Source organism: Colobus angolensis, unplaced genomic scaffold, assembly GCF_000951035.1.
Source record: "Colobus angolensis palliatus isolate OR3802 unplaced genomic scaffold, Cang.pa_1.0 Scaffold525, whole genome shotgun sequence".
NCBI lineage: Eukaryota > Metazoa > Chordata > Mammalia > Primates > Cercopithecidae > Colobus > Colobus angolensis.
In genome coordinates, this window is record NW_012118766.1 from 315,221 (window position 1) to 330,732 (window position 15,512).

Genomic DNA, 15,512 nt, shown 5'->3' on the forward strand with positions numbered 1-15,512 from the left:
TATCATAATCAAATTATTTTAAATCAGTAATAAAAAGAAAATTTTAAAAGCAACCTGAGGGCGGGCACAATGGCTCATGCGTATAATCCCAGCACTTTGGGAGGCCAAGGCGAGCAGATCACCTGAGGTCAGGAGTTTGAGACCAGCCTGGCCAACATGGTGAAACCCTGTCTCTACTAAAAAAAAATACAAACATTAGCCGGGCATGGTGGCACGCACCTATAATCCTAGCTACTCGAGAGGCTGAGGCAGGAGAATCTCTTGAACCCAGGAGGTGGAGATGGCAGTGAGCTGAGATCACCCTACTGCACTCCAGCCTGAGCAACAGAGCGAGACTCCGTCTCAAAAACAAAAACAAAACTAAAAAGCAGCCTGAAAGGAGACATGTTACTTAGTTACTTACAGAAGAACAAAACATAAGTGATATCTTCAACTGCCAAAAGAAAAAAAAAAAGTTATCTTAGAAATCCATCCCAGCAAAAGTATATTTCTAAAAAAAGGGTAAACACATAATCAAATAATAAGTAAAGGCATTTTCCAGTAACAACAGTAAAAGCTAGGAGAATTCTTCACCAGCAAGTCTGTACTATAAAATGCAAAAATAATTTTTTTGGCAGAAAGGGAAGATGCCAGGTAGAAATTTGATTCCACATGATGAAAAGAGCATGCTGTGAACATTCTAGAAGCTCCTTAAAGACAGAGCTTTTCAGTTCAGTAAAAAACAAGACCCAACTACATACTGTCTATAAAAACCCACTTTATATATAAACTGTAAGAACAAATTTAGAGTAAAAATAAAAGGATGGAAAGAGATACAGTATGAAAACATTAGTATAAAGAAAATAGGATTGGCTATATTGGCTCATTGACATAAATTGGGGTAGATTTTAGAGCAAGGGGTATTATCAGTAATAGGGAGGGATATTTTTCCTAATGATAAAGTGGTTACATTACCAAGAACAGACATTAATATTAAATCAGTATGTGCCTAATAACAGAATTTTGAAATTCTTAAAGAAAAATCAGTAGACATTAAAGAAATAGACAAATTAACATTACAATTAGACAATTCAACACTTCTCTTCTTGTAATAGATTTTTAAAAGCAGACAAAATATTAGTAAAGATAGAGAAGACTTGAACAACAGTATCGTCCAGCACAACCTATTTGAGATTTACAGAACACTACCAAATAACAGCAGAATGCATTAAAGTATTACCCAATAGAGCTCATACTAACCTATGAAATGTCTCAAAAAATCAACATAGTTTAAAATTATACAAAAGATAGTGTCTATCTACAGTGGAATTTACAAAGCTATCAATAACAGAAAGTCATCTGGAAAAATCCCCATATATTGGGACATCAATAAACATGTTTCTAAATGGTCAAAGGAAAAATCACAAGATACATTAGAAAATATGTTGAACTGTTAGAAAATGAAACCATAACATACTGAAATTTGTGGAAGTGCCACTAAAGTGGCTCTTTGAGACAAATTAAATGCTATTATGATAGAAAGCAGAAAAGCTCACAAATAGACAATTTAAGGTTCCACTGTAAGAAACGGTAAGGGAAAAGGGAACAAATTAAACCCAAAGTAAATAAGAAAAAAAAGAGAGAGAGAAAAAGAAAAAGAGTGAATAAAAAGAAACTGGACACACACAAAAAAACATTAAAAATAAATAAATAAAAGCTGATTCCTTGAGAGGATCCATAAAATTGTGAGAACTCTCAATAGGTTCATTAAGGGGCAAAGAAATAACAAGAAGTCTCAGGTGCACACCCAGGCTTCAGGGAGGCAGGAAATTGAGATGAGATCTGCGTTTTAGGGTCAGATAGACGAGCCGCCAACAGGTGGCAGTAACTGCGCGCTCATCCCCTCACCTCCGGCAGGGTCAGGCCAGGCTCTGGACTCACCACTCAGCTCAGAAGATGGGAGAGAATGACAGTAGCTCCATGGACTCTGGCCTTAGGCAGAGCATTACTGTAGCTTTGGGGTTGTAGGAGGATGAAGAGGGGAGGTTGTCAGGACCCATGTGGAGGTGGTTAGGAACATGAGCTTTGAAGAGAGGGGGATATTATTTCAAATTGCATCTCTGCCACTTAGTAGCCAGGTGACCTTGAACATGTCCTCTAGCCTTTCTAGGCCTCAGGACCTGCCTCCGTGAACTTGGGTAATACCCTTCTGGCAGGTTTGTTTCTGGGGATTAAATCAGATAACTTGTATAAAAATGGCCACGGCAGGGCTGGCTGCAAAATTCCTAAAGCTCAGTGCAAAATGGAAATGCAGGGCACCTTGTTCAAAGAGCAGCAGAAGAAAGTGTCATGAAAGGCGGGAGGATATTCAGCTTTCTCAAGCCAATATTTTTTATCATTTGAAAAATGAAATAGAGATAATAGTTATACAGGAGTAATGACAGAGTCATACAGATCTCCCCACAAAATGAGTGTCATGATTATAATAGAATAAATAATAATGTCTTACTAATGGGATATATGGGGGAATCACACAATTTTTCTGGCCCACTCATCTGTCAACTAATTTGTTTTGTCAACAAACTTTATACCTGGTGCAACTTCATTTTTTCTTTTGAGAAGAATCTGCTGAAGCAAATGCTTCCGGAATATTTTTTAAGCTGTGACAATATGGGGATGAATTATTTGGATATACTAACAAATTTTAGTATATCTGGAGCTAGTGATTCTTTTAAAATGGTTTGTTTGTTTGTTTGAGAAGGAATCTTGCTCTGTCTCCCAGGCTGGAGTGCAGTGGCACAATCTCAGCTTACTGCAACCTCTGCCTCCCTGGCTCAAGTGATTCTCCTGCCTCAGTCTCCTGAGTAGCTGGAATCACAGGCATGCGCCACCTCCCCCGGCTAATTTTTGTATTTTTAGTAGAGACGGGGTTTTGCCATGTTGGCCATGCTGGTCTCGAACTCCTGACCTCAGGTCATCTGTCCGCCTCAGCCTCCCAAAGTATTGGGATTACAGGCATGAGCCACCATAAAATGAATTCTTTTAAAATGGTTTAAACAAATCATGTAAGTTTGAACTGAATTTTAAATGCGAACTTATCCAATGGAATTTTGATGCCTCGTTTGATATTTCCTGTAATTTGCAGAGGCCTACGCCAGACCCAAAGTGGCATCATAATTTGTAGTTTATTGAAAATGCCTGCTTATGTATTCCATTTCTGTCTCTTTAATAATAAGAAGAAAAACTATTTAAAAATTGCCCTGCTTATTAAGGTTTGATTCATCTGAAAGTTTATATAAAAGTAGCACTCTTCTCTGTTGAACATGATTATCTTTATAAATTTAATTTCCATTTCTGAGGCCGTGATAACTCCTTGAAGAATTCTAAACTCTCAGAAAACCTCTAACTCCCTGGTCTACTTATTGCAATGTCCATGTGCACATTTTGTCTTTCATTAATTTACTCATAGTTTGCTGCCTGATCATCTATGGTTCCTGTCCCAATGAGCAAGCAAGAAGGTTAACATTTGTGCAAAAGCTCCAAGAGTGACTCTGGGGATGAACAGGCACAGAGGTGTCGGTGCCGCCCCCACACAGAGACCTTCCTTGCACCCCAGGGCTGAGAACACTGCTGCTGCTGCCACTGCCACCTTCACATCCCAGCCCCCAGGTGTCTGGGCTGCTCCAGGGATGTGCGTGCTAAGGGCAGCTAGACCAGCTATCACCAGTCATGTGCCCGTGGTGCCCCAGGGCCTGAGCCTGTGCAGCTTGTGTCCCTGTGTATCCACTCTGCCCATGCACATGCTGCACTCACAGGACTGCACTTACAAAATGCAGGTTCAAAGAAAAAATTATTCAGAATGTCGATAGGGTGGCTTTCTTACACCAGGCCCCAGCCCTTGGAGAGCAGGGGACTGCCCTGCCCTGATGCCCATGAAGCTGGCCATTCCACAGAAATAGAAATGAATACACCTGCTTCTGTTACTTAACGCTGAGGACTTCGTGCTGAGAAACTTTGTTTTCTAAAATCACAGATGGGAGAGGCTTTGTTTTCTGGGAGCCTATCTATAGGAATGAGGCTTCCCACTCTCACCTGGGGAACTGAACCACTTTGCCACAAAGAAACAGCCTGAAAGTTCCTCCCCGGTTACAGGAAAGGGGTTTGGGACACAGCGTGAGGTCTGGGGACACAGCATGGATCCTCATGTTCCGTTGGAAACAGGCCATGAGTCTCTCAGTCAGGCTTGATGGTTCCCCTTTTACATGGCTTTGTCTTGAGCTCATAAAAATGAATTAAATGAGGTTTTACCTAAGCTTGGCATGCGCTCAAATCCTATCATAGCTATGTCTGGAGCTTTGGGGAAGGCCCTCAGGTCTGTGCTGGTGGATGGTCTTCCTTGCTGAAGCAAGATCGTAACTGTACCTTTCAAAGACAAAAGTGACACTCTGGTGGACTTCATCAGACAAACCTTAAGACCAGGACAAACATGGCTGTGCAGGAGTCACATTGGACCATGCCAGGAAAAAAGAAGCAGCTGCAACCTTAGGAATCTTCATGGGACAGTCAGCCCAGCTGTCCTTGAGCGACCAGGCCCATGTTACCTAAGCCCTGGTGGCTTCTTCCCCAGCGACACAGAGGCGCTGCATGTCACAGTGACTTTCCTATTTCAGAGCAATTTCACCTCCTTCTTTAACAAGGCCTCACACATGTACTGAGATCTAGAGAGGACAACAAGTATAAAACCACAAAGCTATTGGTGGTTCCTGGGATTAGACCTGCTGTATAGGAAAAATTCACTCTCTTCTATGGGTGAGTTTTTAAATGTGAGCGTATTACTTTTATAATAATCATGTTAAGCATAGGAGTCATTAAGAACGTATCTATCAGGAGTGATGCCACACGTGAAAAAATGGGAACCACTGTCTTAACTCAAACTCTTATTTACATATAAGAGTTATGTAATAACTCCAGTAAGACCCCTTGCCAAGTACCATGGCATTTCCTTAAGAATATTTACTCAACAAGGAAAGAGATGTGACAACTTATTTCAACATGTGAATCTGGATTGAACATGCACCCAGCCGTGAAGCTATTCTTGGAATAATTTCAGTGTCCCTGGGCACACTTTTGTTTTGCAATAATTTACTGGGCACACTTTTGTTTTGTAACAATTTACTGACACTTTGCTTCCTGAGCGCCTACGGCTCCTGTCTGTTCCAGCCAGGGAGTTATTCTTGTTAATTTATGTAAATGGTACCATGACTGGTGTGAGGATTCTCCTTCATTTGTAAGAGATCCATGCTGAGATAACAGTGTGAAGTATCATGATGTCTGCCTTTTTCTAAAGGTGACAGCGACATATATATTTTAAAAAACATAATTATTAATTTAGGCAGAGCATATGAAGGCTTTATGTCACATTCCGTTTCTCTGTGTGCTTTCTTCACCAGGAGGAAATAGTTTTAGTGACGGGAATGAATGAGTCTGCCCTCGATTCCAGCCTGCTCAACACACAGGGAAACAAAGTCCTGACAAAGGGAGTGACTCTCTGGTGACTGAGCTGCAGCCCTGGGTTCATGTTCATTCAGCAGTTCCGACGGCACCGGACCCAGCCCTCTCTTTGCATACCCCATCAGAAACTCCCTTTCATGGAAAAAGTCATTGAAGGTCTTGGCCGCGCCATGTCCTCACCAGCTTCCTCTAAATCCGCTTCTGACCTGCCAGGAAAAGGGTTCTTCAGAACCTGACATTTTAAATGAAGAGATCAGGCAGGTCACGAGTAAAGTCTCATTGTCCCCATGGCTGTGTCACTGCTACACCTCCGAGACATCACAGACACGGACACTGGGGCCTGCTTGTCTCTCAAACTGCCCTTAGATCCAAAGAGGGAGGAACCAGGATAAAGGCCTCTTATTTTCCTGAGAAAAGCCTGGCCCCTGAGTGCCTGGCATGGGGCTCTATTCATTGTTTATGATCCCCGATGACTTCTCTGGGTCACTGAGGAAGGACAGGGTCCTGAGAGACCCGTCGCCAACAGGGAGACCACGTGGAGGCCTTGCACCCCCACTCCGTGCTTCTCCACCAAATCCCAAAGGCAGTGAGCTTCCTTAGCACTGACGTCTGTGGAAAGCAGGGAAAGCCCGGCTCGCAAAGCCCTGAAGTCCTGTGGAGCTGACGTTCCCTGAGTGACGGTGTGAGCCTAAGGAATTCAAGTGTGGGCCATAGGCCACCTCCTGACCCGGGCCTGGGTGGACTCTGAGGGGACACATGTGGTCACAATCCCACCCTCCCATTCTCCTTCTCGGAGGAAGGAAGCGGGCACCCATCTGCCTTATCTCTGTCCCGGGGGAAAGATGGGGAGTTTCAGGGGAACTTTCACATGAATTTCACCAGCTCGGATCACCTGGGAGGACGGGGCCCACCATGCTCCCGGTGTTGCCAGAAGCCCTGAGCCCCTCCAGGGTCCCTGGGTTTGAACCAGCCCTGTTGCATCCCCAGGAGCTGAATGTCCCAGCAATGGGTAGAATTAGATGGAAAGAGCTCCCAGTTTGGCCTGAGACTGTCCCCAGATACTCAGGAAAAACAGGACATCCCACAGAGTGGGTGGCAGGTGAGTTCCACGCTACAGGCCCTGAGTTTGAGTTTGTTCCCCTGTGAGAAGGCCCAGCCCCTCACTCCATTCATACACTGGGTTTTAAATGGCGCAAGATAAGAGGAATTTTCTGGTCCCAAGAGCAGGAGGAAGGGATTTTCTGGGGTTTCCTGAATCCAGATTTGCATAATATCTCCTGCGTGTGCATTGTTCTTGGAGGACCATTCTCTGACTCACCAGGTAAGTGGTTGAATTCTAATCCCTGTAATGAGCATTGCAGCCAATACCAGTTCTGAACTCTCCCCGGTGACCACGGGCCAGGACCTTTATAAGATGGAAGGCTCGGGGTCTTCCTCAGACTCAGCTCCTGGTGAAGCTCCCAGCCATCAGCCATGAAGTTCCTGTATCTCCTCTTCTCGTTCCTCTTCATATTCCTGATGCCTCTTCCAGGTGAGACGGGCCAGGGAAATGGGAGGTTGGAAAAATGGAAGAATCGGGTAGAGGCTGTCCATATCCTCTCTGATTTCCCCTAATCCTCCCTCCCTTTTCTCTCTCCCTCCCTCCTCTATCTCTCTCTCTCCTGCCTCTGTCTCTCTTCTTCCATCTCTCTCTCTCCTGACCCTTGCTCTCTCCTGCCTCTCTCTCTCCTGCCTCTCTCTTCCTCCTCTGTCTCTCTCTCTCCTACCTCTCTCTCTCTCTCTTGACTCTCTCTCCTACATCTCTCTCTCCTGTGTCTCTTGCCCTTTGCTCTCTCCCTCTCTTTCTCATCTCTCTTTCCCTACCCGCTCTCTCTTCTACCTCTCTCTCTCTTTCCTGTACCCTCTCCCTCTATCTCTCTATTTCCTGTCTCTCCGTGTCTCCCTCCATCCCTCTCTCTCCTGACTGTCTCTCTATCTCTCTCCTGTCTCTGTCTCCTGCGTCTGTCTGTCTCCCTCTATTTTTCTCTCCTGACACTTGCTCTCTCCCTCTCTCTCTCTCCCACCTCTATCTATCTCTCCTGCCTCTCTCTCTCCCTCTATCTCTCTCTGCCCTGACCCTTGCTCTCCCCCTCTCTCACTCCTGTCCCCTCTCTCTCTATCTCTCTCTCCTGCCGCTCTCTCTCCCCCCACTCTCTCCTGCCTCTTTCTCTGTTTCTCTATCTCTCTCTGTTTTCCCTATCTCTCTCTCTCCCTCTGTCCCCCAGAGCTGGTCTTTCTCTTTCTCTTTCTTCTACGCACACTTTTAGACTGAGTAGACCACATGCGTTACTTAATTGAACCAAGCATTGGTTCAATATAGAAGTTTGACAACCCGATGGACACCTCACTCTCTCTTCTAAGCCAATATGAAGGAGCCCAGTAGCTTGTAAATCTCATCTCCTCACTGCTTTCCATGCTGCAACTGATAAGACTGTGGTTGAAACCTGTTAGGTGACTTTTTAAATAAAAGTCAGAAATTTTGATTTTATCTAAAGAAAGTAGTACAGAATGTCATTTTCTAAATTTTTATATTGAAAGGGTAGATACTGCAACCTAGAAAATTCCAGATAATCTTAAGGCCCAGCCTATACTGTAGGAACTACTGCTGCAGACACTCGGCGCCTAGGACTTTTCTGATTGGAGGCCCTGAGAACAGTCCCTGCCACGAGGCCACTGCAGGTTCACAGTACAGAGACGGCCCATGGAAAGCAACTTTTAACCGGGACGTCTAACCTTCATTTTCTCCTTGATATTATGGAAATAAAATAAGAACCATGAAAGGACAAAAGAGGGAGAGTGGAAGGGAAGGATGGAGAGAGGGAAAAAGAAAATTTGAGACTAAAACCTAAAACAATTAATCACATAGATATTATATTGTGAAAGCCTCATTTTACCAATTTTATTTATGAGTCCTGGGTTTTTTGAGAAGAACGGGGCTCTGAGTGGCACCAGAGACCTCATATTTTCCAACACCTAGAACAGTATCATGAAGGAAGGCAGGAAAGTAGGGAGGCAGGGAGGGAGGGAGGGAGGCAGGGAGGCAGGGAGGGAGGGAGAGAGACAGGAAGGGACTGAGGCAGGGAGGGAGAAAGGCAGGGAGGGAAGAAGGGAGGGAGGCAGGGAGGGAGGGAGAGAAGCAGGGAGGCAGGGAGGGAGGGACAGAGACAGGGAGGGATAAAAAAAGAAGAATGAGGTTGAAACCAGGACTTAGATATTAGAAACAAGCCATTACAAAAGTTTATTTCTGTGGTTAATTGTGGTTTTCGAGTGTAAGTTACGTGGTGTTAATTTCACATTGAACAATTTCTGTGAGTTGCATCTTTTTATCCCATCTCAGATCAAATACTTAACAGACTAAATGATCTGAAAAGCAAAAAGTTACTGGCTTGTGTTAAAACGGAGGTAGGGTGGCTTTGATCTTATCTACTCGTGGTGGAGCTGAAGTCACAAGAGAACATTACCGAGCTCCTACCAGACCCCACCCGGAGACCGCAGTCACTCAGGAGAGATCAGGGTCTTTCACAATCAGATTCGACCAAAACAAACATCCCCCAAACCACAGCAGTGCCAGTTTCCATGTCAGAAACTTCAATCCAAATGATTGACTCGCGTCTCATGGAAAAGCCCTGGCTTCAGAAAGAAGTCCACTGCAGATTTATTCAAGGCAACACTGACACAGGGTTTGTGTTTTTGCAACATGAGTTTTGAGTTCCAACACGCTGTTTGCTCTTACTGTGTGTTTTTTTCCTGTTAGGTGTTTTTGGTGATATACGGAATCCTATTACCTGCATTAAGAGCGGTGCCATATGTCATCCAGGCTTTTGCCCTCGAAGGTATAAACATATCGGCGTCTGTGGTGTCTCTGTAATAAAATGCTGCAAAAAGCCATGAGGAGGCCAAGAAGTTGCTGTTAACTGATGTGGATTCAGAAAGGGCTCCCTCATCAGAGAAGTGCGACATGTGAACAAAATTAAACTGTGGTGTTCAGATTTACAGAATCTTGATCCTAGTCATCGTGGTCATTGTGTGGTGCTGGTTTGGGCAGGCCAATCTCTAACATCCTTGGAACACCCTTTTCTGCTCTCCAGGCAGGGGTCAGGGATGCCACAGTGGAGCTTGGCATGCTTTCTAGGGTCACAGACATCTGTATTATTTGGATCCCTTGACCTTCCCAGTTATTCCCGACAATTTCATAGAATGTGTGCTTTGTTCCTCCTACACCCTCCCCTTGCATGCCCTCACCTACCCCACATCTTCCCTAAATAAAAAGCAAGCCCAACTCAAAGACCACTTCCCTCATGGAATCATCGCGCATCTGCCAAGGGAGGGGAGGCCCAGTCCTCTGTTCTTCACAAGGACTCCCTTCTTCTGGTTAAGGTTTCCTATGCAATTACGCCTCCTACAGAGGTGCGTGAAGTTTTAATTCTCCATTTAGCTATGAGAGTTCTACTGGTGTGGACTTCGTCTTATTCGTTTATGTGCTGGTCATTCATAAGCTAGTTCAGAAATTGGATGGCAAAATGCAGTTGTACAAGGGTTTCCTTACATACAAACATAATAGGATCCAAGTAAATGCTGTTAAAAACAAGTATTTTGGAGGGCACAGTTAAATGAGGACAATACAGCATGGGACACAAGCAGAGGGGAGCAAACCTCAAGAAGAAAGATGCATCAACTCTAAACGGAAGCATCAGGACGGCTCCCTGGCCCTGCTCTCTCTCCTTGGGAGGGCTTGTTCCTTCAGTCATGAACTCTGTGGGTGTATCCCACACGCAGAAGAAGCTCTCTATTTCTTCACATTGACTCTGCGCTAAATGTGCATATCATCGACCTCGGGGAAAACGCACCTTCGTTCCAAAATAATCCATTGACTTTCCTCATCTCAAGACTGAAAAAAGTAACCAGACCTCGTTAGAGTAAAAGCATTTTTATCTGGATGCTGATTTTATCCAGATGCGATGACAGAGCCAGGACTAGGGTGAAGTGAGGGAGGCTCTGGCCTCAGGCATATAAGCACTTAGATACTCCATACTTAAGATAGATGATCTCATAATGTGATAGATTTTTTAAAAAATCATATTCATGAAAGAAATCATATAATCAACAAAATATCCAAAATGTAAATCAAGACGGGGTCTAATCCTGTAATTGTCGAACTCAGTTGCACTCACCTATCTTGATGCCAGGACAGTCAGACCCTGCCTTTATTTAGTCATTTAATATTCACCATGTATATATTTTTATTTTGAATAAATTGGTGGATTTCCTGGTTCCTGGAAGCATATATCAGTTGATTGTATAAAAGAAGTGAAACTTCACAAGAAAAAATAAATTAAAATGTCCCCATGACAACGGCATTCATTCCTATATTCTAGAGGAAGCAGCAAAACTCTCTTACGAAAAATCTCTCCTTTTATTTGAGAAGACCCTTTAATGGCCATTTGGGTCTTGAAAGACAGGACAGGGAGGAAGACTCACATGGAGACCAGCGTCCTGTGGCATTGAGAAGACCGAGGTCAAAGCTCACACAACACGACACTCCCCATGTTAGCCTGTGTGTTGCTCTAAAGGAATACCTGAGGTGGGTAATACGGCAGGAAAGGAAGTTATTTTGGCTCACTATTCTGCAGGCTGTGTGAGAAGCATGATACCAGCATCTGCCCCTCATTAGGCCTCAATAAGCCTTCAGTCCTAGTGGAAAGTGAGGTGGGAGCAGTAATATCACCTGGTGAGAGCAGACCCAGAGGGTGAAAGGAGGTCCCAGACTCTTTTAAACAACTACATGTTGTATGAACTCGGAGCAAGAACTCACTCATTATTGGGACGAAAGCACTTAGTCATTCATCAGGGATTCACCCCACAACTCAAACCCTCCCCACCAGATTCCACTTCCAACATTGAGGAGTAGATTTCAGCATGAGGTTTCGAGGGGACAAACATCTGAAAAATATTACTCTTTCCCTGGCCCCTCAAATCTCATGTCCTTCTCACATTGCAAAATACAATCATCCCTTCCCAATCACTCCCAAAAGTCTTAACTCCTTCCAGCATTAAATGAATCAAAAGTCCAAAGTCCAAAGTCTCATCCCCTGAGACTCAAGTTCCTTCCACCTTTTAGCCTGTACGATCAAAAATAAGTTATTTCCTTTCAAGTTACAATGATGGTTCAGGCACTGACTAGACACCACCATTCCAAAAGGCAGAAACTGGACAATAAAAGGGATTACAGGCCCCACACATGTCAGAAACTCAGCAGGGAAGCTGTTAAACCCCAAAGCTCCAAAACAATTCTTGATTCCATGTTCCATATTCTGGTGTGAGGGTGGGCTCTGAAGACCTTGGGTAGCTCTGCCCCCGTGGCTTTCCAGGGTGCAGCCCACATGGCTCCTATCACAGGTCAGAATCTGATGCCTGTGGCTCTTCCATGCTGAGGGTACAAGCTGTCAATGGTTCTCCTATTCTCAAGTCTGTACAGCAGTGTTCCCCTTCCCTCAGCTCCACTAGCCAATGCCCCACTGGGGATACTGTGTGGGGAATCCAACCCCACATTTCCCCTTAGCACTGCGCTAGTAGAATTTTTCTGTTGGTATTCTCCCTCTGCAGCAGTTTTCTGCCTGGAGAACCAGGCTTGGCCATACATCCTCTGACAGGTAGGTGGAAGCTGCCAAGCCTCTTTTGTTTTTGCACTCTGCATACTTGCAGGCTTAACACCACATGAAAGCTACCAAGATGTTATGGCTTTCTCCCACTGAAGCAGTGGCCAATCTGTACATTAGGCCCTTTGAGCTGAGGCTGGAGCCTGGGTGGCCAGGATGTGGGAACAGTGTCTTGAGGCTGAGCAGGGCAGCTGTGCCCTGGGTGTGGTCACTGAACCACTCTTTCCTCCTAGGCCTGTGGGCTGTAGTAGGAGGGAATGCTTCAAAGTTTTCAAAAATGCCTTGTAAGCCTTTTCCCCATTGTCTTGGCCATTAGCACATGGCTCCTTCTCAGTCATGTGAATCTCTCTAGCAAGTGATTTCTCCACAGCCCACTTACATTCCTCTTCTCAACGTGACTTTTCTTTCTCTACTAAATTCCTAGGCTGCAAATTTTCTAAACTTTTATGCTTTGCTTCCCCTTTAAATATAAGTTCCATATTTAAATCATTTCTTTGCTCCTGTACCTCACTGTAAGCTTGTAGAAGCAGTCACATATCTTGAATACTTTACTCCTTGGCAATTACTTAGACCACACGCTCTAGGTAATCACTCTAAAGTTCAACTTTGCACAAATCCCTAGGACGTGGACACAATGCAGCCAAGCTCTTTACTAGGGTGAAACACTGGTGACCCTTGTTCCATTTCCCAATAACTTCCACTTTTCCATCTTACACCTTGGTAGCCTGGACTTCACTGTCCATATCTCTGTGAGCATTTTGGTCACATACATTTAACAAGTTTCTAAAGAGTTCCAAACTTTCCCTCATCTTCCTATCTTTTGCTGGGCCCTGAAAACTCTTTCAGCCTCTGCCAGTACCCAGTGACAAAGCCACTTTTATATTTTCAACTGTCTTTACAGCAATACCCCCTGAACAGTGCCAATTTTCTGTGTCAGTTTGTTTATACTGCTATAACGGAATACCTAATGCTGAGTAGTTCATAAGGAAAATAAATTTATTTTGGTTCCCTATTGTGTAGGCTGTATGAGTAGCATGGTGCCAGCATCTGCTCCTTTTGAGACTTCAGAAAGCTTCCATTTGTGTAGGAAAGGGAAGGGGGAACAGGAGTATCACAGGTCAGGAGAAGGAGCCAGAGTTGGAGAGGTGCCACACTCTGTTAAAAAACCAGATCTCCCATGACTCAAAGAAGGAACTCACTGATTATCTCTGGCACAGCACCAAGCCATTCACGAGGGATCCACCTCAATGACCCAGACACCTCCTGCCAGGTCCCAACTCAAAGACTGGGGATTACATTTCAACATAGTATTTGGAGAGTACAAACACCCAACCTGTACCAGAGCCCAATTTCCAGTGCACATATCAGAGAGTGGGCCAGTGAAGGAAGCATTGATCTTGACTGTTGGAGAAAATAAGAGTGCTTTCACTCTTGGGCTATGTTATGATGTGTGCACACTTGGGCTAAGACTTCCCCAGGCCAGAAAAAAGCAAAGACTCTGTAAGGGAGTGAGTTGCAATTTCAGGAGGACAGACAAGTCTTGAAAAGTCTTCATCCCCACAGTGAAGTGGAGAGAACTCAGAGTCCTCAGAAAGCCATCAGCAAGCAGTGGTGCTAGTCAGCTCTAGATTAAACTATTCTGCAACTTCTGCTCCAAGACATTTTCAAACCATTCCTGAAAAAACCAAACGAACATATAGAACCCCAAAAATGAACCAGATAATGTCTAGCATTCTTTCAGAAAAAAAAAAAAAAAAAAACAACAACCAAAATTGTTAATCAACAATTTAAGCTGGGCAATTGTGGTGGTTCATGCCTATAATCTCAGCACTTTGGGCGGCCAAGACAGGTGAATCACTTGAGGACAGGAGCTCGAAACCAGCCCACCTATGTGTACGAAATGCCAACCTATGTGTACGAAACATACAAAAATTAGCTGGACATGGTGGCACACGCCTGTAGTCCCAGCTACTCAGGAGGCTGAGATAAGAGAATTGCTTAAACCAGAGGCAGAGGTTCTGTGACCTGAGATTGCACCATGCACTTCAGCCTGGGCAACAGAGCAAGACGCTGTTTCCAAACCTTAAAAAAATATAATAGGCTTTATTATATACTGAATCCAATCAAAAATTTCCAAACATGAGAAGAAGTAGGAAAATATGACCCATAACTAGGAGAAAGGTCATTCAGTAAAAACAGACCCAATAATGACAAAGGTACTGGGATTAGAAAAAGGAATGTAAAGGAGCTATTATAAAAGTTATAAATATGTCAAAGTCTGAAGAAAAAACCTTTTTGATGAGGAGTAACACATGTAAAGAGAACAACGGGCCTTCCAGCAATAAAACAAAATAAGCGTGTGAACAAAAAATATTCTGAATTGTATTTGCAACATATGACAGCATAGAAGAAAGGATCAGTAAGGCTGAGTCTACATTAACATACACAAATGAGGAAATGAAGCAAAGGGAGAAAATAAAAGGCTGGATAAAAAATAAACAGTGCACTTCATAGAAATATCAAGCAATCTAGCACCTATGTGTGTTTGAAGGCAGAAAGACGTTCCAGGAGAAAGCCTAAAGTTAATGAAATAATTGCCTTTTAAAATAAATTTGGTGAGACTAGCAACATACCAATTTGGTATTGAAAGACATCCAAGAAGAATAATTATTGAAAAAACCAGAGCAAGAATTTCATAATTACACAAGTTCATTTTCACACTGCTATAAAGAACTACCTGAGACTGGATAATTATAAATAAAAGAGGTTTCTTTGGCTCACAGTTATGCAAGATTAACAGAAAGCATGGCTAGGAGGCCTCAGGGATCTCACACTCATGATGGAAGGTGAAGTGGAAGCAAGCAAGTCTACCACCTCTTTTGTCAGACAAAAGAGAGAGGGAGAGAAAGGAAGAGAGAGCACAAGAGCAGGCACAGAAAGAAACTGCCACTTATAAAACCATCACATCTCTTGAGAATTCACTCACTATCATGAGAACTGCATGGTAGGAATCACCTCCCCATGATCAAATCACCTGCCACCAGGTCCCGCTCCCCACACTGGGGATTATGGCATTATAATTCCAGATGAGATTTGGGTAGGGACACAGAGCCAAACCATAAATAATGAAATTGTTTTGAATCAAAAATAATGAGAAAATCTTAAAAGCATGCTGAGAGAAGACACTGCTTACACAAGTACAAAAAATAAAGTGACGTATTTAAGTACCAAATGAAGTATACTATGTCAGCATAGGACCCTTACAAGCAAAAATACATTTCTAAATCAATGCTAAACACAGATTCCAATAATAAGTAAAGGGATTTT

The 15,512-nt window shown here is 43.7% G+C and overlaps 1 protein-coding gene across 1 annotated transcript; it reads left to right on the plus strand.

The window, feature by feature from the left end:
• Positions 1-6,815: 6,815 nt before the first annotated feature.
• LOC105525256 (beta-defensin 4A-like) lies at positions 6,816-9,523 on the plus strand. Its single transcript, XM_011960812.1, has 2 exons — positions 6,816-7,021; positions 9,284-9,523. The coding sequence occupies exons 1-2, from the start codon at positions 6,964-6,966 to the stop codon at positions 9,418-9,420; spliced, it is 195 nt and encodes a 64-aa protein (XP_011816202.1). The 5' UTR covers positions 6,816-6,963; the 3' UTR covers positions 9,421-9,523.
• The last annotated feature ends 5,989 nt before the right edge of the window (positions 9,524-15,512 follow it).

Bases quoted from the DNA above. Each gene is read 5' to 3' on its own strand.
- LOC105525256 (XM_011960812.1), top strand. From the start codon at position 6,964: ATGAAGTTCCTGTATCTCCTCTTCTCGTTCCTCTTCATATTCCTGATG. The intron at 7,022-9,283 runs GTGAGACGGGCC...TTTTCCTGTTAG, and splicing joins ATTCCTGATGCCTCTTCCAG to GTGTTTTTGGTGATATACGG.